Below are 22953 nucleotides of genomic sequence, written 5' to 3' on the forward strand. Positions count from 1 at the left end.
CCATGGCCAGTCTCAGAGCACAAACCAAGCAGTTGCTCAAAGTGGCAATCATTTTAGGGGTGCCAGTTAAGTAGCCTGTGATTCAAGGTGGGCACCCCAGGATATGTCACAGAAGATGCTGGCATTCAACTCTCAGATCATGTGCTGGGATTGCTTGGGAGTACAGTGGCAAATTATTTAGGCCAACCCTAACAGTTCTGCCGTTATTTATGCTCTCCGAGTCTCAACTTGGAATCTTCCTGGGGACAGATGAAATTACCTGTGGTGAACAATATCCTGTGGCCTCACAGTCTCTCCCCCACCCACCTCACACACATACTAAGCCATTAGATCATACAGACTCCTTTGTTACTCAGGTCTGCTCCCATTCCAAGCTCACTTTTTTTTTGGAGTCCTGGCTATTTGCATGCTGAATTTTCCTATGTGGTCTCTATTTGCTCCCTTGATTTGTTCTAAGAGACCATAGACCCTGTATTTGAGTGGCAGTAAGGGAGCCCAGTAGACAGATTTCTCACATTGGGAAACTCCTGCTCATAAAAGCAGTATCAGGCCATTCCAGTTTTATAGAATAGGCTTTATACGATGCGTAAGGTAATTAGCCTCCTGATTAGACAGCCATCGCATGCTTGACATCTCCCCAAAGTTAGGACCATGGTGACTCTTGCTCCAGGAGCTGGAAAGGGAAGACCCTCTTGTCTATTAGGAAGCAAAAGGCTCAGAACCATACCCCATCCTTCCATTCCATACACAACAGCTAGGTATGTATTTGATGTGTCTCGCCCAAAAACAAAGGCCCAGTTCATAGAAAGGGTGGCTTTTGGATTCCTTACTTCCATTCCTGGAGGAGGACACACATGTAAGGGCTTAGCAGAGAGTCCCATAGGGCAGAAGCAGTGCTCAGTTCCTGGAAGCCTTTTCTTTTGATCTGGATACCCATCTACATAAATAAGGTTGCCAACCCCCCACCCCTGAAAACTGTGCCTTTAATAGCTGCAAGAAAGGCAGAAATGTAGTAGGTGGAGATTTTCCTAGCGTTGGAGATATTGCGGCAGGAAAAGCATCACCTTCTGAATTTCTGTTTGCTCTGGAACTGTTAAAACCCTGCACAAGACAGAGTCAGAAAAAAAAAGTTGGGAAGCATGGCTTTCCCCTGATTCCAGAGTGTGGAGGCTGCTCAGTGATTAGGGAGAGGCACTCTTCACTTGTTCAAAAGCATTCTGTTATGTTTTATTATTTCATATACAGTCCAAGGTTAAGTCCTGGCATTGAAAACAGAGTCCATAGCTAGGCATGGAGGATAAGCCCTAGATGAAATTATACCCTGTGCTGTAGAATTAGAAGCCTGTCTGGCTAGTTGAAATCAATATGTGGAATTCAGGAAGTAGCACCCACCACTACCAGCACTATTTCTTTGGCCTCATTGCCCCTTTGAGATAGTCAAGTCACAATGCTGTAATGATGGTGGAACAATAGCTGGGAGAATTTTATTCAACTCTTACAGTGTAATCTTATGTCCGCTCAAAAGTAAATCCCATTGTATTCAGTAGGGTGTATTCCCAGGAAACTGGATATAAGATTGCAGCCTTAAAGGTACAGGCTCTAGCAAATCCCTTTCGGGCAGTTGCAGGACCTACCATTACCACTGGACTCTCCATGTCAGGAAGCCAGGTCTGAGGGGACCCTGCCATTTTAAATTCCCCATAATGCCTTGGAGCATCTGAAATAGCTGGGGCATTGTGGAAAAATTAAAATGTCAGCTTAAAGCCTACCAGTGGAGGAAGGACCCCATCTTGCATATAATTCCAAGGCTCGCTTTGCCCTTTCCTTTACCTGCCCTGCATTTCTGCCATTTGCTGTTCCCTGTGGCCTGATCCAAGTCAGTCTTTAGCTTGCCCCACACAGTTCCATACTGATCAGGGCTTGTGTAACATGGAGGCTGAATGTACCAAACGGATAACTGTCCTTTCTCGCAGAAGCTGAACTGTTTGGTGATGACAGCTTTTTCCCCTGAGCAGTCAGAATGTTTGTGAAGACTGAGTGTCCTCAACACCAGCCTAGATAGTCAAGTGGTAGAGCTTAATGACCACAAGAGCACTACTAGAACATAAGGAGTGCCCTTCTGGATCAGCAAAAGGCCCATTTAGTTCAGGATCCTATTTCACACAGTGGCCAACCAAATGCTTCTGAGAAGCCCACAAGTTTTGTTGTACCCTGCAGGGCTGGCACCAAAGGGCAGCCAGGTCAGGCCCTGGTCAAGGGCCCCTCCTTAGGGTGTGGGGGTAGCACTCCCCTTCCACGATCCTCAGTAGGGTCGACTCACGACCCTGCTGCAGATCGCAGAGAGGGATCTCCCAGCCCCCTCTAAAGACCGTGCGGGCCCACCCGCTCCACCTGCCTCTCTTCCCTTTCTGTTAATGCCCTGGGCACTGTGCGTGCAGCTGCCATCAGCCAGGATGGCGGCAGAGGCTTCTTTAAGGAGAGACCTATCCCAGTCTGCGTCTGTGTTAGAATCGCTTGTTAATATGTTTTTTAAATAATGTTTTCAACCCTTTAAAAAAGATGTTTTTAACATTTTGTTTTAATGTATTTTAAGATCTGTTTTTATGATGTTTTAAAGTGGGCTCCTGCTGGGAGGAAGGGCAGGATATAAATCAAATAAATAAATACTGCCATCTTGGTTGATGGCAGGCATGTGCAAGCACGCAGTGTGGGGCAGCTTGTAGGGCATTCACATAAGAGAGAAGAGGTAGGTGGAGTGGGCAGGTGCCGTGGGCCCTCACAGTCTGTAGCCCCCCTACAGGCCCAAGGCAGGGTGGCACCCAAGGGCTCAGACATGCCTGATGCCAGTCCTGGTACCCTGATCTGGGACTGCTTGATGAAGGGCAGGTTATTAGTGTTCTTAAGTAAGTAAGCAGAACATGAGAGCAATATCCCTCTTGCACTGTTGTTCCCCAACTATAGGTATTCAGGCTCATACTGCCCGATCCTGGAGATAACATATACATAGCCATCATGACTAGTAGTCACTGACAGCTTCATCCTCAATGAACATGTCTAAATTGCATTTAATTCCATAGTTTATCTTTGTGCTGTGTGAAAAAGTTTTTTTTTGTCTGCTCTGAATCTCCCAGCATTCCGCTTCATTGGATGTACACAAGTTCTAGCATTATGGCAAATGGAGAAAAACTTCTCCCTATCCACTTTCTCCACATCATGGTTCCAAGGGCATGGCCACCAAGGAATGCTCTGAGCAGAGAGCCTGTGTTGTGAAGGAACAGGGCTGGAATGTTAACAGGTAGTAAAGGCAGGGGGTGTTCCTGGCCTAGAGAAACAAGGACCCTGTCTGCACTTACAGTTCCCAGTTTTTCCCGCTTCCCTGTAGTCTCTGTGGGAAGTGGGTCAGACATTCTGATGTTGAAAAAACTCCCCTCAGGTACACAACTCATGCAGCATGGAACAATACAGTGAGTTGGGTAGGAACTTCATTGCAGGGAAAAATAGAAAATCGTAACAACTGCTTTGCTGCGCCATACCAAGGTCCTGGCTAGGCTAGCATCCTACTGCCAACTGTAGCCGCTTGGGTACCTCTGGAAAGTCCACAAGCAGGGACTGGATCTCCCCTGTTAATGCAGCATCTGGAATAAAAATGCATACTGCCTCTGTAACTGGAGGTTCCACGCAGCTATCTTTGCTAATAACTCCATGAATTTCTCTAATCCTAAAACTGACCCTTGGCCATGGTTAATATTCAGTGACATTGTGCAACTGCCTGTGCTTTGTTGTGTGTGACTGTGTTTCAGGGAGGGGTGGCCCCAGGGTTGTGCATTTTCTTGGCAACTCATTTTATAATTGTACAGAAGGGCTGTGTCCTCCCAGCAGATTAGCCTTGGGTGTATAATTGGCTCAGTGGATAAGCATAAAACACAGGGAAAGCACCTCCTGCTGGGTCAGACTACCAGGGGTCCACGACTCCGACCAGACAGAATTCAGAGAGCACATCAGTGGAAGGTAAGAGGGTGTGGGCATCAGGCAGGATGGAAGAGGTTAATGGAAAGGGCAATCCTCAAGCAGGTGGCAAATATTAGTTAATCCAGAGGGTTATGAGAAGAGGGTGGAAAAAGAGAGGGGGGGGGAACTGATTAGGGACTCATATGGTCAAGTTCGGGTGTGGAGCTGCAATTTCCCAAGATTGATCTATCTGTCTCAGTGTTCTACAAGCTGTGACATTAAGGCCTCCTAAACTGGCTGTCCTCTCTGAGTCAGGGGAGTCATTGCTATTGAACAAAACTCAAAAGGCCCTCATAATGGTTAGACTGGAAGATACTTTTCCTTCACGTGGATGGGAAAAATAAATTCTGTCCCCTTTCACGTTCTCAGAATATAGATCCTATTTTGCCTTTCATAAATACTTGTTTTTCAAGGTAGAGAGTTGTGTGGAGCATGGCAGGATATGATCCTTCTTGCTCATTATTACCATTTGCAAACCAGAAGGATATGGGGCTAGGAAGGTAGGAAGGCAAGCTGCGTGTTTGTTATGTATCTTCATGGCTGCATTCCAATTGCCTTGCAATTTCTATGTGAAGGGCTCCTGATGTTTGTCTCTCTGTAGAGGCTTTCCTTCCCCCACACCTCCTTGATGGAGAAGGGAACAAATTCCTTACTAGCAAGGGGAGGGAATGGGGGGGGGTCACTGCTTTTCTCTGCCCTACTTTTCAAATCATCTGTATAGAAATCAGGGGACGTTTCCTTTCTGGCCAACTCACTGATACTGGCTGACTTGCATGGATAACATTGCTATGGTTATTACGATGTATAAGAAGTTATAGATACAAATACTCTTAAAACACTTTTTTGATATTTGTAGTGTTTCTTTTTTTTCTTTGCAATATAATCTTGAATATATCTAAGAGCTGGCCATATCTAAGAGCTTGCCTTCTCTGGTGAGCTCTCCCTATGCCCTGACCCATATCCAAGTTGACATCGCTACCTGTTAAAGACAGAAGCGTTGCTGGATCTGCCTTTCACAGAGTCCAGCCACTGGTCTACCCTGGCAGATGGTAGACTTAACTGAAGATAGTCAGGATTGAATTTAGCCTAGCTGTGTCAGGGATGGGGAGCCTGTGGCCCTGGATGTTGTTGGGCCTCCAGTTCCCATCAGCCCCAGCCAGAATGGCCAATGGGTAGAACTGATGGGAACTGGAGTCTGGCAATATCTGGAGGGCCACAGACTCCCGTCCCCAATTTTCACCTATGACCCCTTTCTGAGCTGTGCTTAGTCCCTAAAACAGGCATTGAGTCCTTAAAACAAGGCATTTTAGTCCCTAAAACAGGCATATTATGAAACTGAGTGACTTATTGGTAGCTGGGTGGTTAAAGACAGCCTAGATCAGGGTGGGGAACCTTTCTCTTGTGAGGCAAATTTGGCCCACCAGGCCATTAAAAAAAAAAAAAAAACCACCTGCCCCACATCTGACATCAGGCGTGGAACAGGTGGAGAGAAACTGCTTGCAAAGCTGGATTGGCTGCTTGCAAAGCTGATCCCTGCAGAAAGCAGGACTGAACTCCTGGCTGATGCATAGGGAGTTTAATTCTGCTTAGTTCAGGGGCACCCTAGATTCTTCAAGAGTTGTTGATGGGGATGGCTTAAGAAGGATAGGAGGGCAGCCTAAAGCAGGCTGGGAGATAAATGTGATATTTCCCTTATTCATCTCTGTTGGTGTGAACTGGCAAGGCTTAAAGGCAAGATACACTGTGGGTGAGGGAAAGAGTAGAAAGGAAGGAGTGCAGAAAATATTTGCCCCAGCCCTCCTGTTCACCCACTTAGCAAGCAGATCTCCATCAGCCAGCCCCATTGCCCACTGGCTCAGAGGATAGGGTAAGAACATTTCACAAGAACTCAGCTTCATGCCCCCATAGGCTTCAGTGCCCTCTGGCATTCTCTCACTCCATTGCCAGATGGGGGAGCCATCGCCTCATTCTTTCCTGAGATCACGGTCTTTACTGCAGTAAAGTGAAAGACCACACTAAACAAATGCTTTTGTTCCAGGTTTTTTGGACAAAAAAAAGCCACACCCTACCCTGGATGACCACAGAAGATCCCTCATTGCCTCCCCCTGCTACTGGGGAGTGTCACAGAGGCCAAGAGAGCTCTGAAGTTGATATATTTAGGGACATGGTAGAGAGTAGGAACATGACTAAGAATGTTCCCATAACCACCACACCAGATAACTCCTTCATCCCCTCACTTGATGTTGCCATTGGTTCCCTTGCCAAAGACAATGTACTGGATGAATCATCCACCTCCGTACAGAAGGACAACCATTTTGAGAAGGCCTCTCTATCTCCAGCCATGCCTCCAGAGGGGATTACAAGGGCAGATGTGTCAAACTTACCAGACCAAGGGCAAGAGGATATCCATTCGGTTCATCAGAGCAAGATACCAAGTCCCTCCACAGAGCAGTTAAATGTAGATGATACTTCAAGTCTGTTGGCCCAAGGGAAACATGGCAGTCATTTTGAGTGCCATGGCAAGATACCAGATGCCTTTGCAGAGCAACAGTGTCATACTGGGACATCAGAACAGCTGGCCCAAGGGGAGGAGGCCAGCCAGAACCACTGCTATTATAAGGACCTAAGTGGACCCATTGGCTCCCTGAAACATTTAAAACTTGGCCAAGAGGAAGAAGGAGGTGCCCTTGTTCATTGTAGGGATACCTTGGACATTTCTTCAGAGCAAGAGAATTCTACCAGCACCTCACATCAACTGGGCACAAGGGAAGAAAGTGGCATTGTGGGGAGCCACGGCCAGGCTCCTGCTTCAGGTTCTCCAGAACAACCAGAACTTGCCAGTAGCCCAAAACAAGCTGTCTGTAACAGGGAGAACAGCCAAGAGGAATGTGCTGCTGTTGTGTCACCTGAATCTCCCAGCATTCTACTTCTGGAGACAAATTCCTCAAGGCATTCATGGGAGGGATTCCCTAGCCACCATTCCAGTTCTAGTACCTCTGCTGAGTATCAGGGGACATTTAATGCTGTTGGCTTTAATCAAGAAATAAAGCTAGGGTGTCAGGACAGTGTAGAGACCAGCAAGGAGGAAGGCATACCCACTGGACAGTTCTTTAGGGAGGGCTCGGTGCAGAACTCCCAAGCAACTGAGGAGCAGGTTGCCCAAGACACTAAACACATCCCAGCTGCACTTTCTCTGGCATTAGCAGACCCTCAGCCAGATGTTGACACCTATTGCCAGCAGAGGGCAGCAGGCATAGGTTGCGACACTTCTTTCCAGGCAGTGCCAACACAATCTCCTGTGGCAACCAGTGACTCCTCTGGACCTGCCCATTGGGGCCTGGCTCCTGAGTGTGACGGGCAAGACAGGAAAGGACTGACTATTCAGGAATCAAGTGGAGCCGGCAAGGACGACCAACCCCAGAGTGAGGTTGGAGCCAAGGCTGCTGCGCTGGAATCTAAGACAACCAGGGACACTGGGCCTGAGGAAACCACCAAAGAGCCAGAGAGTGCAAAGTATCTGTCCGGAGAATTACCTGGCTTGGAAAGTCTGTGTGGTACAAGGGATCCAGCTGGTCCCAAAGACCCAGTGAGTGCCATGGTTCTAGCTAGTGCTGAAGAGCCACTTGGTGCCAGGGACAGAGCAGACTCTCAAGATCTGGCCAGTGCTGCATACCCAGTTGCTGTTTCAGAGCATGCTGGTTCCAATCCAAAATCAAGAGGGGAATTGCTACTCAGTGCCAGGGATCCTGAAGATCAAGTGAGTTCTGAAGATCCAGTTTGTGCCACATCCATTTCTGATGACCCCTCTGTGACTGGCAGCTCAGGCTGCCCCACGGACTGGATGGGATACGGCACTGATAATCTGGAGACTCCCCATCCCACCACTGAGACCCCAATTGAGAGAGAGATCCGTCTCCATCAGGAACGGGAAGAGCTCCTGCGTCGAGAAAGGGGCCTGGCCAGCCCTTGGGGCACCCAGGAGTATGTGGAGGTGCACATCAGGCCTATCCTGAACCAGAGTGTGGTATCCTCCATGTTGCCTAAGGAGAAGGAGCGCCAGTGGGCCGGTGCCCAGATGCATCGAGAGATCCAGAGAGAGTGTCAGCGTGAAGAAGACCTTGTGCAGCTGGGGAAGGTCAGGGGGGCCTATGACCGTGGCACATCACAAGAGATGCAGGAGAAGAAGATGATATTTGAACAGCATTTCAGCTCAGAGCCATTGGTCCCAAGGAAGGCGGCATGCAACAGCCCTGGAGCAATGAGGGGACCATCTTTTGCTGAAGCCAACACTGCAGCCAATGTGGTCATCTTGGACTCTGAGGCTCTACTACAACCCCAACGGGCCCAGGCAGAGAGGACCCCTGCCGCAGCCAACCCCTTCTTCTGCTCACGTGCCAGAAGTCCCCAGTTTCTGCTGGAGCAGGAGGTACAGGAGGCTCAGGAACGAGAGTGGGAGCTGCAGAAGCAGAGGTACAACCTGTATGGCGCAGCACTGCCCTGTCAGGCTGCAGATCAGGATAAGGAGATCCCTACCCAACCAGGTAAGTGGCACTGGGGAGCAGGTGGGGATGATCAAGAAAGAAGAACTGCCAGATGCCTGGTTCCAGCTCTTAGGAAATGGGAAAATGGGGGGGGTGTTCATGGTGGTCACCCACCCACTGGAACTGATGGGCAGCTGATTCAGGAAAGGCAAAGAAAATAACTACAGTATTCACATAACATATAATTTGCTCACAAATGATACATTGATGCCCATTGACTTAGATGGCTTTACAATGAATTAGACAAACTCATGGAGGATAGCTAATGGAGCCTCCATGTACTTCTGAATATCAGTTGGAAGGTTAGAGTTCTGACAATAGGGGAAGTCTGTTGCTTTAACACCCTCCTTGTGGGCTTCCCACATAAGAACATAAGAAGAGCCTGCTGGATCAGGCCAGTGGCCCATCTAGTCCAGCATCCTGTTCTCACAGTGGCCAACCAGGTGCCTGGGGAAGCCCGCAAGCAGGACCCGAGTGCAAGAACACTCTCCCCTCCTGAGGCTTCCGGCAACTGGTTTTCAGAAGCATGCTGCCTCTGACTAGGGTGGCAGAGCACAGCCATCACGGCTAGTAGCCATTGATAGCCCTGTCCTCCAGGTATCTGGTTGGCCACAACTGGAAACAGAATGCTGGGCTAGATGGAGCCTCAGTTTCTTTTATGTCCTTAGGGTAACTAAATGGGACTCACACATTCAAATTTGGTATACCTCTGAGTACAATTATTTATTTACTACATTTATATCCCACCAAGGAGCTCATAGGTGGTATACTTGATTCTCCCTACCAAGGCCAGTGGCAGTGGGTGGCCAGGTCAGGACCTGGCCAAGGGGCCTTGCGGCCCATGAAGGGCTCCTCCTTAGGGTGGGAGGGTAGCACTCCCGTTCAGCAATCTGTGGCAGGGTCAGCTTCCAACCCTGCCATGGATTGCGGAGAGGGATCTCATAAGCAGCCCCCCCCCATGCAATCAGTGTGGGCTTCAATAAGCCTGCATGCATGCTTCCATAAGGGGCTGAAGCCCCCATCACCATCTTGATTATGGCAGACATGCACGTGCAGTGTGCATGTCATTCACAGGGAAGGGAAGGGAGAGGTAGATGGGATGCATAGGTGGGCTTATTAGCCCCACACCGCCTATATGGGGGGGTTGGGCTATGGAGCCATGGGCCCAGGGCAGACCGGTGCCCAAGGGCCCACTCATGCCTGGCACCAGCCCTGCTCCCCACTCCATTTTATCCTCACAACCACCCTGTGAGGTAGGTTAGGCTGAGAGATGGTGACTGTCCCAAGGTCAGGGAGCTTCATGGCTGAGTAGGGATTTGAACCCGTCTCCCAAGTCCTGGTCCAAAATAATCTAACTGCTATAGCACACTGGAGGACAAACAGCAAGGGAGGGCAGTTGCTTTCTTCATGCCCTGCTTGTGGGCTTCACAGAAGCATCTTGCTAGCTATTGTCAGAACCAGGTTGTTGAATTAGCTGGACCTTTGGCCTAATTACCTAAGGGGTCTTCTTACCTGCTATGATTCCAGGAGCAGCTGTGTAGAAAGGCAAAGGATGCTGTGGCATCAAGAGACTTGTTCCTTTATTTAGTGACACGAATTTTTCCAGGCAAGGGTCTATTTCATTTGATGCAAAAAGTGAACTGAGAATATATTTCTAGAGTGCCAGTGAAGCAGACCGTTGCAATCCAAGGGGTGCAGCCCAGCATTCTTTACAGTGTCAGAGGATGCTGGGGGTGTGCAAAATGTGCATGAAAAGCAAATTGCAACTCAAATATATAAGAATATTCATGGCCCAGGTCTGACTGACATCAGTTTTGGAATAGAGTTTCCACACAGGTTACATTACACAAAGTAAGCCTGGGAGCATTTTACCTTCTCCTAACATGTCTCTGAAGGCTAGAGAAATAATCCCCACCACCACCCTGAGTTGACATGGTTTGAAACAGGGGTATACGCTCCACTGCCACAAACATTACTTTTGTCTTATTTTCTGTCTTGTAAAACAGGTTTTGTAGATTTTTGTATAGTTTCACAAAGCTGGCACACTTGCTTAACCAAAGGTGACAGCGAGATACAATAATTGTGTGTTCACACCAAGGGAAATGATGCCTCTCTAAAATTGCTGTCAACTTTTGTAATCCTATGCATGTATATTTGGAAGTAAGCCCCATTGAGTCCAATGGAGCTCACTCCTAAGTGTGCATAGGACTGCAGCCTTTTAAAAATTCTCATTTTACCATCTCCTGTCTTTTTTTAACTGAGTAATCTAAGAGTACTTGCACTGCAGGCATCTTTCTGAGCTTGCCGCTTTCCCTCTGGATTGTGTAGGTTGTGTAGGCTGATGGTTGCAGGTTCCTGGTCCAGGCAATGGACTTTTACAGTGCAATGCTATGCATGTTTATTCAGAAGTCAGTCTTAGGGCTCATCCAAATGGAGCGGGATAATCCACGTTTTCCATATCCAGTTCGTCATCTGACAGTCCTCACTTTGCCTGTTTGTTCGCTCTTTCCCAATAAAAAAACCCGCTTTTTTGCGCCCACACACGCAGCGAGAGGACCTGTACTTCTTCTTGCTTTTTCCCAGCTCCGCCCATAACACTCCCCCCTATCAGCCAATTGGTCCGCAAAAATATGACATATGCTCCTCTCCCCCTTTGCAACAAAGCACAACAAGGCGCATGCGCTTGAACATACAAGTGCGAAAGTTTGAATTTCCTGATGGTTTGGTAGTAGTGGCTGTAATGGAGTTCCTTGTTGCTCACCACTCTGGAGCAGCGCCGGCTGGGGGTGTGTCTCCAGGTGCCCCTGACCATCCAGGGGGATTGTGGGCAGTGCAAGGGATCAGCACTTGTAATCAGCACTTGTAATCACCAGGCGAATCCCCCCATAACCCTTGGGCTCATTCACTGCAGGGTTCAGCCCTGGACCGTTATGCGGCTCGGCGGCAGGAATGCTGCCCCTGAGGGAAGCAAACAGCCCCCCCATGGGTGGCCATTCTTGGCTCGGGCAGGGAATGCGGGCAAACAGCCCCACGTGCTGCTATGTCAATCTGCGCTGAAGCAACCAGCATAGGCTTTGCGGTGTTCGCTCTGATAAAAGAAATATGCAAACCACTTATATGCCTATAATTCCTGTATTTTTATTTTATTTTATTTTATTTATTTGTTTCATTTTTAGACCGCCCATAGCTAGTAGCTCTCTGGGCGGTGTACAAAACAGATTAAAAATACAATATTATAATAAGATCAATCACATATATCAACAACAATATTAAAATAAAACGTAGACATAAACATTAACATTAAAAACATTAAAAAGCCTGGGAGTACAGCCAGGTCTTAACCTGGCGCCTAAAAGAAAGCACCGTAGGCGCCAGGCGTATCTCTTCAGGTAAGCTGTTCCACAATTCGGGGGCCACTACAGAAAAGGCCCTAGATCTGGTAACAATCCTCTGGGCATCCTGGTGAGTTGGTACCCGGAGGAGGGCCTTAGATACTGAACGAAGTGAATGGGTAGGTTCATAGCGGGAGAGGCGTTTGTTTGTTTGTATTTGCGATATTTCGCGAAACTGACTGTATGCTTTTCTACCTTTACATATATTAACGTTTCTGGAGATACACATGATTGCAATTCCATTTATTTCTCCAGAACAGCAAGTAAGGATGTGTCTAGGAAGGTAGACCACCAGTCTCTATGGTTGCGGGTGGCTAAGATGCTCTAGCAAACCACTTATATGCCAATAATTCCTGTGGGTTTTTTGCTTGTATTTGCGATATTTCGCAAAAGTGACTGTATGCTTTTCAGCTCAGCTGGGCTGCAGAGAACCTGCAGGCTGTGGTTGAAATTGACAAGACTCAAAGAGAGTAGCCTTGCAGGCAGGAAAGCAAAATTGACTATGAGTGCCTGAGTGTCTGTAATCCAAGAGGAAAGCCTCTATTTCTCTTCTCCCCCCCTCTCCCTTGACTCTGGATGCCTGGAAGTAAAGACCAATATGTTCAAGAAGGGCATTTGATGCGGGGGTGAGGGGTGGGAGGTGAAGGTTAGCCAAAGATAAATATTTTCTCCCTTGAAAAAGTTTACAAACAACCACAATTGCAGATCTCACCCTAAGCGGCTGCCCAGTTTGCAGGCTTGCTAAAAATTAACTGCTGTTGCTGCTTCTGCGCAAATGCGCTTTTTTGCATCTGCGCAGTAGAAGTTGCGGGGGGGGGGCAACACCACACCATTGCTCTGATAGGTTCCTTTTTCCCAGGCTTTCCCTGGACATTCGCGCACATGCGCAACAGTGGAAATACGTGATTGGCTGAGAATGAGGGAAGGGATATGGGGAACCGCCCAAAAACCGCCCATCAAACGCCCACAGCTGTAAAGTCTGCGATATTGCATCCGAGTACCTGAAGGTACAGCGGATGATTAAGAACATAAGAAGAGCCTGCTGGATCAGGCCAGTGGCCCATCTAGTCCAGCATCCTGTTCTCACAGTGGCCAACCAGGTGCCTGGGGGAAGCCTGCAAGCAGGACCCGAGTGCAAGGACACTGTCCCCTCCTGAGGCTTCCAGCAACTGGTTTTCAGAAGCATGGTGCCTCTGACTAGGGTGGCATTCATGGTTTTAATGTCACTAATAGTTTAATTCTATTTTAATTGTATATTTTTGTATGTTTTTTTACCTATGTGTAGTTTTTATTTCTAAACTGCCCTGAGTTCCAGTTTTGGAAAAAGAGCAGGGTAAAAATAAAGATTCAGATTCAGATTCTCGGTTTAAAAAAGCAAATCGCATGATTTGCGGTATTGCAGGAGTGGATTTAACCGTGCGAAAATGCGCAAAAGCGTGCAGCGTCATATGGATGACCGAAAAATAATGAAAACACAAAGCGATCATGTCACACATTTTACAGTCGTCTGGATGAGCCCTCACTTTGCTCAGTGCTGCTTACTCCCAGGTAAGTATGCATAGGACTGCAAACAAAAGCTGCAATCCTAAACATACTTACTAGGGAGTACCCCCCCCTTTGAATGTAATAGGATTTCTTTCTAAGTAAAGACGAATATTTTATTTATTTATTTATTTATTGTATTTATATACCGCCCCATAGCCGAAGCTCTCTGGGCGGTTTACAGAATAGTGTTGCACTGCAAGTCTCCTCTAGTTCTATTAATTCCTGACAACATGCAACTGATTTTTAGAACTGCACACCTTTCAGAAAGTCATTTTCTGTCAGTCCTTTGTGTAAAATGTGAATAATACAAGAGGGCAGGGGCGTCACTAACGGGGTGCGGAGGGTGCAGACTGCACCCGGGTGACACCCTGAGGGGGGTGACACCCAGAGCCGCCCCACCCCACGCTGTTTGCCGGCAAAGGAGCCGAGAAGCGCTCCGGGTTGGCGCAGGCAACTCCTCCTCGGAGGTGGGCGAGCGAGACCGACAGCAGGTGCCCGCTCGCTGGCGGTGAAGCCGGAATGGGCCTTCCACCACCAGCCTGGAGCGTGTGGTGGGTGCATGTGCGCGCTCGCAAGACCAGCCACCCCCGTCCATGCACCTGGGAGGGCGCGCGCCGGAGGTCCACCCCCCCCGCACTCCCGCTAGTGACACCGCTGCAAGAGGGTGGAAGTATTACTATATACAAAGATACGTGAGCATAAGTAGCTAAGAGCATGAGCTATGAGCCATAAAGTCCCCGGTTCAAATCATACTCTAGTTATTAAATCACTGGGGCTGCAGCAATACGGGGCTGCAGGGCTGTTGTAAGGATTGCTGAAATAATGTATACAATGTTCCTTGAATACTCCAAATCTGTCAAACAGGACTGGATTTGGTCAGCACCTGGATAGGTGCCTCCCTGGGAACCACATACACACTATAGTGCATTGGGCTCTTTTAACACTCATGAAATACAAATCTCTCTCTTCCCCTCCCAATAACAATCTTGAGATACAGTCATATTGGGTTCTATGCCAGAAGAAAGGCAAGATATAAATATATATTTTAAATTTTTTATATAATAGAATAAATGCAAACAGTTCTGCAGTGTACACATGTACATTTGATACATTGATGCATCACGTTTTTGGTGTTTTCTCAGAGACAGTCTAAATGTGACAGTGGTAGCTTTTGGCTTAAACACATAACTGCCTCAGTTCTGTGTTTTTATTCATTTTTTATTCATTTTTTTAATGTAGAGCACTCAGGCTGTATTCTGTGATGATGGAAATCTTGCCCAACCAGCCCTCCAAGCTTCTGTGAGTTCAGCAGCCATGCCCATATGGTCTAAGCCATGCCCATATGGTCTAAAAACGCACAGTTCATTTTTTAAAGCTGAAATTCATAGGAAGATGAATTTGGTGATTAATAACATACCCTGCAGCTTTCTTGGGCTCCCACAGAACTACAACACACAAAAAGTCCTGTTCGTCATTAGCTAAACCTGTAGGAAATAAATATAATTTCTTAGGGCCAGCCCTACCGTTAGGCAGAGTAAGGCAGCTGACTCAGGCAGCTGATATTGGGTGTCAAGAAAGAGCAGCAAATGGTTATTTAATTTTATTGTACTTTTACTGCCAGGGAAGAAAAGAGGCAATTGTGGTATTTTCTGCCTCAAGTGCCAAAATAACTTTACTGGCCCTGGGTACCATATGCCTTGGCTAGGAGAGGCCCTGGAGCAGGGCCTCAGATAGCAAAATGTCTAAGGCTGGCATTGTCACCTTGCAAAACCATTAAGCCAAAAATCATGAAAAGCACCACCCTTTCAGATCATACCTGTATGATCTTTCTGTCTCATGTCCTGGCTCCATAGCAGCAGGGCTCCACAATCAAAGGAATTTGGCATCTAACATATTTTGCATTTGCATGAATCCTGGAGTACTTACGGCCCTGCCATCAGCATTGCCCGAAAGTAGATGTAGTTTTACAAACTCAAGTGCCACTCAGCTATAAACTCACTAGGTGATCTTGAGACAGTTGATTTTGTCCTCTGATTTATGAAGTGAATGAATATGTACAAATGAGATAGTAAAAACTGAAATATACAGAAACTGGTGGATAGTTTGTGATCTCATGGTCATGCTACTCAAGTAAAAAAATAGCTGGAGTGAACAGAATGTGAAGCTGCTGAGGACTCGACACTATTTGTTCTTGCTTGACACTATTTGTTCTTGCACGCACGCACACGCACACACACACTTGTTATGAACAGTAATGAACATGCCAGAGGGCTCTGGGTCTGGATTTTGGTTCTCATTTAGCCCATTTTTCCTGCTAGGTTTTTCACACATTTCTCATAATAAAGAACAGCTTTCTCCAACCTGGTGCCTTCCAAATGTTTTGGACTACAACTCCCATCAGCCCCAGACAGGAGGGAGCTGGGTCATTTCCACTTTTTGGGTTAGGAGACACTCGGCTAAAGCCTTGAGGGATGGGCTATAGCTGATTTATTCCTCCCTCCATTTCCTTCCTTCTCACAACCTAAGCACATGAGAACCAATGTGATGTAGTGATTACAGCAGGCATGGGGGACCTTTGGCCCTCCAGATGTTGCTGAACTTCAACTCCCATCAGCCTTAGCAAGCATGGCCAATTTCCAGGGATGATGGAGCTTGCAATTCAGCAATATCTGGAGTGCTAAAGATTCCCCACACCAGGATTAGGGCATTGGACTAGAACTAGGTTCAGATCCCCATTCACTGCGTGATTATGGGTTGTGGCCAACAAAGTTGTCCCATTTGTGCAAAGACTTATGCTTGCACAACAAAATTTCCCCTCCCTCTTCTCCCACCCACATGCCCCTCAGATCCCTTCTGGGTTTCCCCCCACGCTTCAGAGCAGATTTGGGGGTGGGTACAGGAAGAGGAGAAGCTCTATGGTGCAAGTGGAAATTCTTGCATTCACTGGACAACTTTGTTGTCTCTCAGCCTAACCTACCTCGCAGGACTCTTGTAAGAATAAATGGGGGGTGGCATGTGCACTGCCTTGAGCTTCTTAGAGGAATAACAGGATATAGATAAAATAAATAAATGAGAATCCCAGCTGCAGTATGAGAACTTGGCACCCAACAGAGCCAGAGTGTGTACCTAATGGGTGGTAACAGTTTTCCTGAGACCGCTGTAGCAAACACAGGGTTGAACTTTAACAGAGCAAGACTGAAAAGGAAACCTGCCTGTCATCAGCGGGCGTGATCAGGGACATGGAAATATCTTCAGAGGGGCACGAGGGTTGCAAAATTCACACAGACTGTGAGAAACAGTTTGCCTGGCAGGGATATAGAAAGAAGATATGTGTAGGCTGGCTTTGGTAATTCAGTGTTGAGGGAAAGGCAATTTGCATATGCTCAGAAGCATTCTTATTACTGACAATAAGCCCTGTGTCACTATTGAGACCTGTTTTTTCCTCTCTCTCCTTTTCAGAGAGACCTTCCTGCAAGAAGCTGGATGTCACCTGGCCCCCTCCAAGCCCTTCTGAGATTTCTCAGGTGAATGGCCTCCATCAGGTAACAGCTACAATGGCCTGACTGACATGTCTCATAGCTATGAGTAGTTGCCTAGAGCTGTGCTTGGAAACAGCACAGGCTGCCAACAAGCCTTTAATGCTTCTAAACACATGTGGTAGAGAACTACAATCCTATAAGGAAGAAAGCAGAGTACAAATATCCTGTGATAAAAATGTAAATGTACTGCCTTCAAGCAGGGCCGGATTAAGATGAGAAGGGCCCCTAGGCTGATTGGTGTTTGGGGCCCCCTTCTCCTCTTAGGCAATATGCACGTGCAGGTTTGCCATCAATCAAGATGGCAGCCGAGGTTTCCCTAAGGGGCTGAAGCCTCTGCTGCCATCTTGGTTGATGGCAGCAATGTGCACGTGTAGCACGCATGCAGGCCATCAACCAAGATGGCGGCAGAGGCTTCAGCCCCTTAGGGAAACCTTGGCCGCCATCTTGATTGATGGCAAACCGCAAAAAACAGCAGAGAAAAAGGTAAGTGAAGCGGGGGGATGGAGGGCAGTTTGGAAGCTCTTGTCCCGTGACACGGGCCCCCAAGAGCTCCGGGCCCCTAGGCTTCAGCCTACTAAACCTAATGGATAATCCGGCCCTGCCTTCAAGTCAATTCCGATTTATGGTGACCCTATGAGGCCTAAGGTAATAATAATAATAATAATAAAATTTTATTTATGAGTCGCCTATCTGGCCGAATTAACAGCCACTCTAGGCGATGTACATCAATACAATAAAATACAATATAAAACAGTGAGGGCCACAATAAATAGACTACACACTACAATTCTGATTAATAACAGTATTAAAAGCTAACCCACCCCAGGAATCCCGTAGGTCACCCAGTGAGCTTCATGGCTATGTGGGGATTCGAACCCTGCTCTCACAGGTCACAGTCCAACACCTTAACCACTATGTCAGTTATATACAACTATAAATATCACTTGAAAGTGTAAACAGGAAAGGCAACCTCCAAATATGCCTCAAGATACCAGCAGGCAGAGGGGAGGCTCTGTTATTAGTTCACATTATGGGAGCATACATGCAATCCATGTTCAAATGAACTACCTTAAAAAACAACTGCCACACAACAGCAGCAGCTGACCAGGTTGGATCTACACAGGCCCTCTGACCTGTGAATGAAACCCAGGCACCCAATACATCAAATGCTGTCCAACCTACCTCCTGAGTCCTGACAGACAAACATGAGATCTGCTATTAACTTAAAACACAGACAAACAGAAATGTATAGGAGATCCCAGTTATGGATCTTGTCCCACACCCAATCAAGTGGCGTATATTCATTCCCTTACGACTCTTTCCTCCTCTCAGCTCAGTATTTTCTACACACCAACTGGTGGTGGCTCTCCAGGGTTTTAGACAGAGGAATTTCTCAGCCATGCCTGCAGGAGATAAACCTGGGCCCAAACCATATGCTGTCATCACTCTTGTTGCTGGATACCTCTTGCCTCTCCCTCCCCCCTTTTTGATCTCCCTCACTGTTAACATTTAGACTCTAAAATCCTTGGAGGAGAGACTTGTCTTGTCACTTAGGCTACTGCTGAAAGTGGCGTGTTTGTTGATGGAACTATATAAATTATTTTAAATAACAGTAAGGGCTACAATCTCGTTCATTACTTACCACTAGGAATTTGTGGTTAGCTTTTGTTGTTATATCCCCAAAGTAACAAAGTAGGCTGCAATCTCTGATACATACTTACTTTGGACTAGGAATAAATCCCACCGAAGGCTATCCATGATGGCTGTGCTCCACCTCCATAATCAGAGGCAGTATGCTTCTTAATACCAGTTGCTGGAAGCCGCAGGAGGGGAGAATGCTCTTGCACTCCGGTATTGCTTGCAGGCTTCCCATGGGCATCTGGTTGGCCACTGTGAGAACAGGATGCTGGACTCAATGAGCCACAGGCCTGATCCAGCAAGCTGTTCTGATGAATTAAGGGCCAATTAGACAATATGTTAGCTACACATCTGTGCTGTTAAGTGCAGGTTTTCGTTTTGTTTTTCTTTTTACACAAACTGCCAGTGCGGGAACTTGATCTCAATGGGGACTACAGTGGGGGAGGAAAAGTGGCATTATTCCTCCCCCCATCATGCCTGAAGTTTGCACAGGAAAAAAGCTCTCACTTAAGCAAATGCGAGGCTTCCCTGCCTCTCCTGCCAATTGTATGCATGAGAGGAGCAGATCTAGATCCTGACCAGGTCAACAGCAGAGGGCTAAAGGGTTAAAGCATCCTACCCATCTTCTCGGGTCTGAGTTGCCCCTCTCTCTGTGCCAGCAATTTGTGTGGGGGTAGAAACCTGCAGTTATGGGCACAGGTATGTAGATAATGCAGGGCCCCCCAATCTTTTTGAGTCCAAGGGCAGGTTTAGACATCTAAAGAACTGTCATGGGCACCACAAACTAATAATTTCACAGGAGAAAAATGTCAACTCCTCCCCCCCTTCGAAAAGCGGGCAAAACATCTACACGCCTCCCCAAAACAAATAGCACAGATAAGAAAACAGGCAACAACCTCAATCAAATAATCAGAAAAGTCCCCCAAATTCATTTTTTAAAAGTAAAAATTGGGAGGGGTACAGGACTTTGGTAGGCGCCAAGAGGCGGTGCCTGAGGGCACTATGGAGGATAACCCAGAGCTAACATATTGTCCAGTTTGGCTCTAAGTAGGTGGGGCTTCTGAGTGGGCATGTGTAATAGCAGTGGGAAACATTTTTAGACCAGTGGGCTAGATCTTTATCTCCCCCCACCCTGTGCCAACTTTGGCAGGTGGGTTGGGTCACCCATCTGAAGTCATGATGATAGAGAGTGACTGACAGCTGATAAGCAGAGGGTTCATTCCCACTCTTTGCAGGGGTCTGCTTCACCAGGGTGTTCCTCGCAGGGAATGCGTTGGCAAAGCAGCACCCAGCAGGATTGAACCCTGCACCCACCCATCAGCTGACATCACCCAGGTGGGCATGGTTTCGGGGAAATGGCCCCACGGGCCAAGACTGACTCACACGCTGGAGGTTCCCTGACCCTGATGTGCATGGTTGTACTGCAAAAGAAACTCAATACAGTATATTAAGTAATGTCACATCAGTAAATACACTCAAGACGTTATAGGACCACAACCTCCTATGAATATCTGTGCAAAATATGTTGTCCATGTGCAAAGGTCAGACTTAAATTAGCTTCCTAAAGTGGGAGGCACAACACTTGACATGGCAATAGTTTGATGGATGTTCATCAAAAGGTAGCATGATATACTGGACTTGGACAGCTGTTCTAAAGGGGGGAAAGGATAGAAGGGGCTCAACCCCCTTTAAGCAGCTGTTTCCAGAAAGCTACAGAGGGGTCATGATTTGGCTAAAATTGAGGGGGGGAGGAAATCAGGTAGCTTATGAATTTTATTAAGGGCTCTCTACCTTTCAACCCATAATGCAAGCATTATTTTGATGCCTGGGGGGTAATCCCAGCAGTACTTGACGGTTCTCTAATTAACATGAAGCACTGGAAAGTTATTCTGCAGAATAACAACTCCCAGCTGTTTCAAGTAGGCTTGCACAGGAAAATGTCCTGGTGGATTGTGCTGCCCTGGACAGATCTCCTTGTATTTGTGCTGCCCTTTAATGGCACAAGAGCAGTGGAAACAAGATTATGTTTTCCTTTGCATGCCTCACTTAAAAAAACACTCAATAGGTTCATTGTAATACATTTAAATTTTGTTTCCTTTGCCGCTGATAGCTGTAGGCAAGCAAATAGGGCATAACAGTGCTGAGCCTGCCATTCTTAAGATTTTTCTCCATTAGTAATTTCACATGGCTGCAAAATTCTGTCAAGGAATTTAGCATGCTTTTGTTTCTTTAGCTTGCTTATTGGTATGAACAAAACCTGGCCATTTCCTTTTTGCATGTCAAAAGTCCATCTTGAAGAGGGCCTGCTCAAGGATTGAGGGACCCTTTTGCACAGTGCCTGCCACATGCCTCCACTTTCCTGTCTTGGCTTGTCTTTTATTTCCTGTAAGGAAAAGGGGACCAGGGGATATCTGCATTGGGCCTTATCATTGGTCTGAGGGTGCCGGGCACTGCATACCTTGTTTCTAGTTCTAATGCTGTGGCAAAACTATGCTTGCCAGTTTGGGTGGCCCCACTATGAGACAAGGTAGTAGATTTTAGCCATCTTTAAGGAAGGCACAATGAATGTTTTGCTGCTTGAGCCCCATTGCAAATCCTTGCAATAGGATTTCCAACAGGAGAATGCCCTGGCAGATTGTGCCCCAGTTGTATTTAGTGGGAATGGGTTTTCCACCTCAGGCACCAAAATGTCCCCATTGTCCACAATGTGTTTTAAATATACAAAGCATGATGCATCCTCAGGATCTCTCAACAACGAAAGCAGAACAAGGAACATAAGAAGTTGCCTTATAAATCAGACCATTGGTCCATCTAACTCAGTATGGCCTGTGCTGACTGGCAGCAGCCCTACAGGGTTTCAGACAAAGGTCTCTCCCAGCCCTACCTGGAGATGCTAGGGATTGAACCGGAGACCCTCTGCACACAAAGCAGAGGTGCTATCACTGCGCTATGGCCCTTCCCACTAATGATCCGAGTTAAGAGATACTGAGCAAACCCAAGTTATTAGAAGTAACTTGCTAGATCAGATCAAGGCCTACTTAGTCCAGCATTCTTTGCACGGAGAATGGGGAGGGTGAATTAAGAATTTTAGATGTGGGACTCTACTTCATAAATCCTTGAGTAATCCTTGGGTCCAAGTAGCAGCCCAACAGCAGCGTGCTGTTTTGGACCACAGGCAAAACAATGTTTCTACTGAAGCAATGAGTGTTTCTTTGCAGTGAAATTGGGTGCTGATTTTTTTCTGTTCGATTTGGCAACACCCAGACCCTCCTGCCCTTTACTGATAAATGTCTGCAAGAGAAAGCTCTCCTTCCCTGCACTATTTGCATGCAAATTCTCCACAGATTCTTGCTCACTAATTCCACTCTCCCCATTCAACCCTACAGCTGGAGAGAAGCCCTCGAATCCTTCGTCGCCAGAGGAGTGCCTTAATCCAGCGCTGGGAGTCCGGGGCTGTTGGCAACCAGGAAAGTGAGGATTAGGGGCTGCCAGAGCAAGCAGTAGCACTGAGTTGCATCTCCAGTGATAAGACAAACATGGGGCTCCCCAGTGCCTCCCTTAGCTTTGCACAAGCACAGCTCATTGTGTGCCCCTCAAGCACATCTCAGGAGCTGATCACATATTCTTTCCACTCAGCCGTTTGATTTCACAAAAATGTTCAAAAGGAAGTCTGCGTAACCAGTCTGATCAGAAGGTAGAGAGAATGTTTATAGCTGGCTGCTTTCTTCCATGTTTTATTTTGGAACAAAGAGAAGAGAGACTAAAGGATGGGCTCCAAAGCATTACTATTCATATTTGTTTCTTGTTCATGTAGGTACATGTGGATGGACACCGATTTCTCATTCCAAGGGCTTTTCACATACAGGTCTTTGCTAGGTTTGTCCTACATTTGGTCTGCTTTGGGCAGCCACACATAGAGGTTACAGGTGAATCCAGGGAGGAGTGGGGAGGCACACACAGGGGGCAGCTGCACTTGGGTGTGCGTGCATGTAGAGGAGCTGTCCTGCGCCAGCAACACTCTGTCCTGTCCAGGTCCGGTAGAGGGCCAAAACTCTGGGCAGACTTGTGCCTCTGGGTATGTATCCTCAGGGGAGTGGCGACATCAGAGCACCAGTTTCTCTAAGACTTTTGTTTTGTCCTCAGATATGCCCATATTTGAACAAGTGGTTTTGTCCCTGGGTACTCAAACTCTGTACAAAAAAGTATTGTAGCAACTAGTCCACAGGTAGTTTATGCTACCTCATTTCTGGGGATGAAACATGACAAAAATTTACCCTGACATAGTGTGGC

At 47.2% G+C, this 22953-nt stretch overlaps 1 protein-coding gene across 5 annotated transcripts; it reads left to right on the top strand.

Annotated features, from left to right (window-relative positions):
* Positions 1 to 701: 701 nt before the first annotated feature.
* Positions 702 to 22942, top strand: MISP3 (MISP family member 3). 5 transcript variants are annotated; one of them, XM_061613876.1, is made up of 4 exons: positions 702 to 758; positions 6047 to 8549; positions 16946 to 17028; positions 22050 to 22942. In XM_061613876.1, the coding sequence occupies exons 2-4, from the start codon at positions 6083 to 6085 to the stop codon at positions 22143 to 22145; spliced, it is 2646 nt and encodes an 881-aa protein (XP_061469860.1). In that variant the 5' UTR covers positions 702 to 758; positions 6047 to 6082; the 3' UTR covers positions 22146 to 22942. The 5 variants fall into 5 exon arrangements, with proteins under 5 accessions (XP_061469860.1, XP_061469858.1, XP_061469857.1 ...); XM_061613874.1 differs by lacking the exon at positions 702 to 758 and adding an exon at positions 3942 to 4008; XM_061613873.1 differs by lacking the exon at positions 702 to 758 and adding an exon at positions 4156 to 4508.
* The last annotated feature ends 11 nt before the right edge of the window (positions 22943 to 22953 follow it).

Source organism: Rhineura floridana, chromosome 3 (genome assembly GCF_030035675.1).
Source record: "Rhineura floridana isolate rRhiFlo1 chromosome 3, rRhiFlo1.hap2, whole genome shotgun sequence".
Lineage (NCBI taxonomy): Eukaryota > Metazoa > Chordata > Lepidosauria > Squamata > Rhineuridae > Rhineura > Rhineura floridana.

Coding starts and splice junctions, on each gene's coding strand:
- MISP3 (XM_061613876.1), top strand. CDS start 6,083: ATGACCACAGAAGATCCCTCATTGCCTCCCCCTGCTACTGGGGAGTGT. Junction 8,550..16,945: donor GGAGATCCCTACCCAACCAG/GTAAGTGGCACT, acceptor TCTCCTTTTCAG/AGAGACCTTCCTGCAAGAAG. Junction 17,029..22,049: donor AGGTGAATGGCCTCCATCAG/GTAACAGCTACA, acceptor TCAACCCTACAG/CTGGAGAGAAGCCCTCGAAT.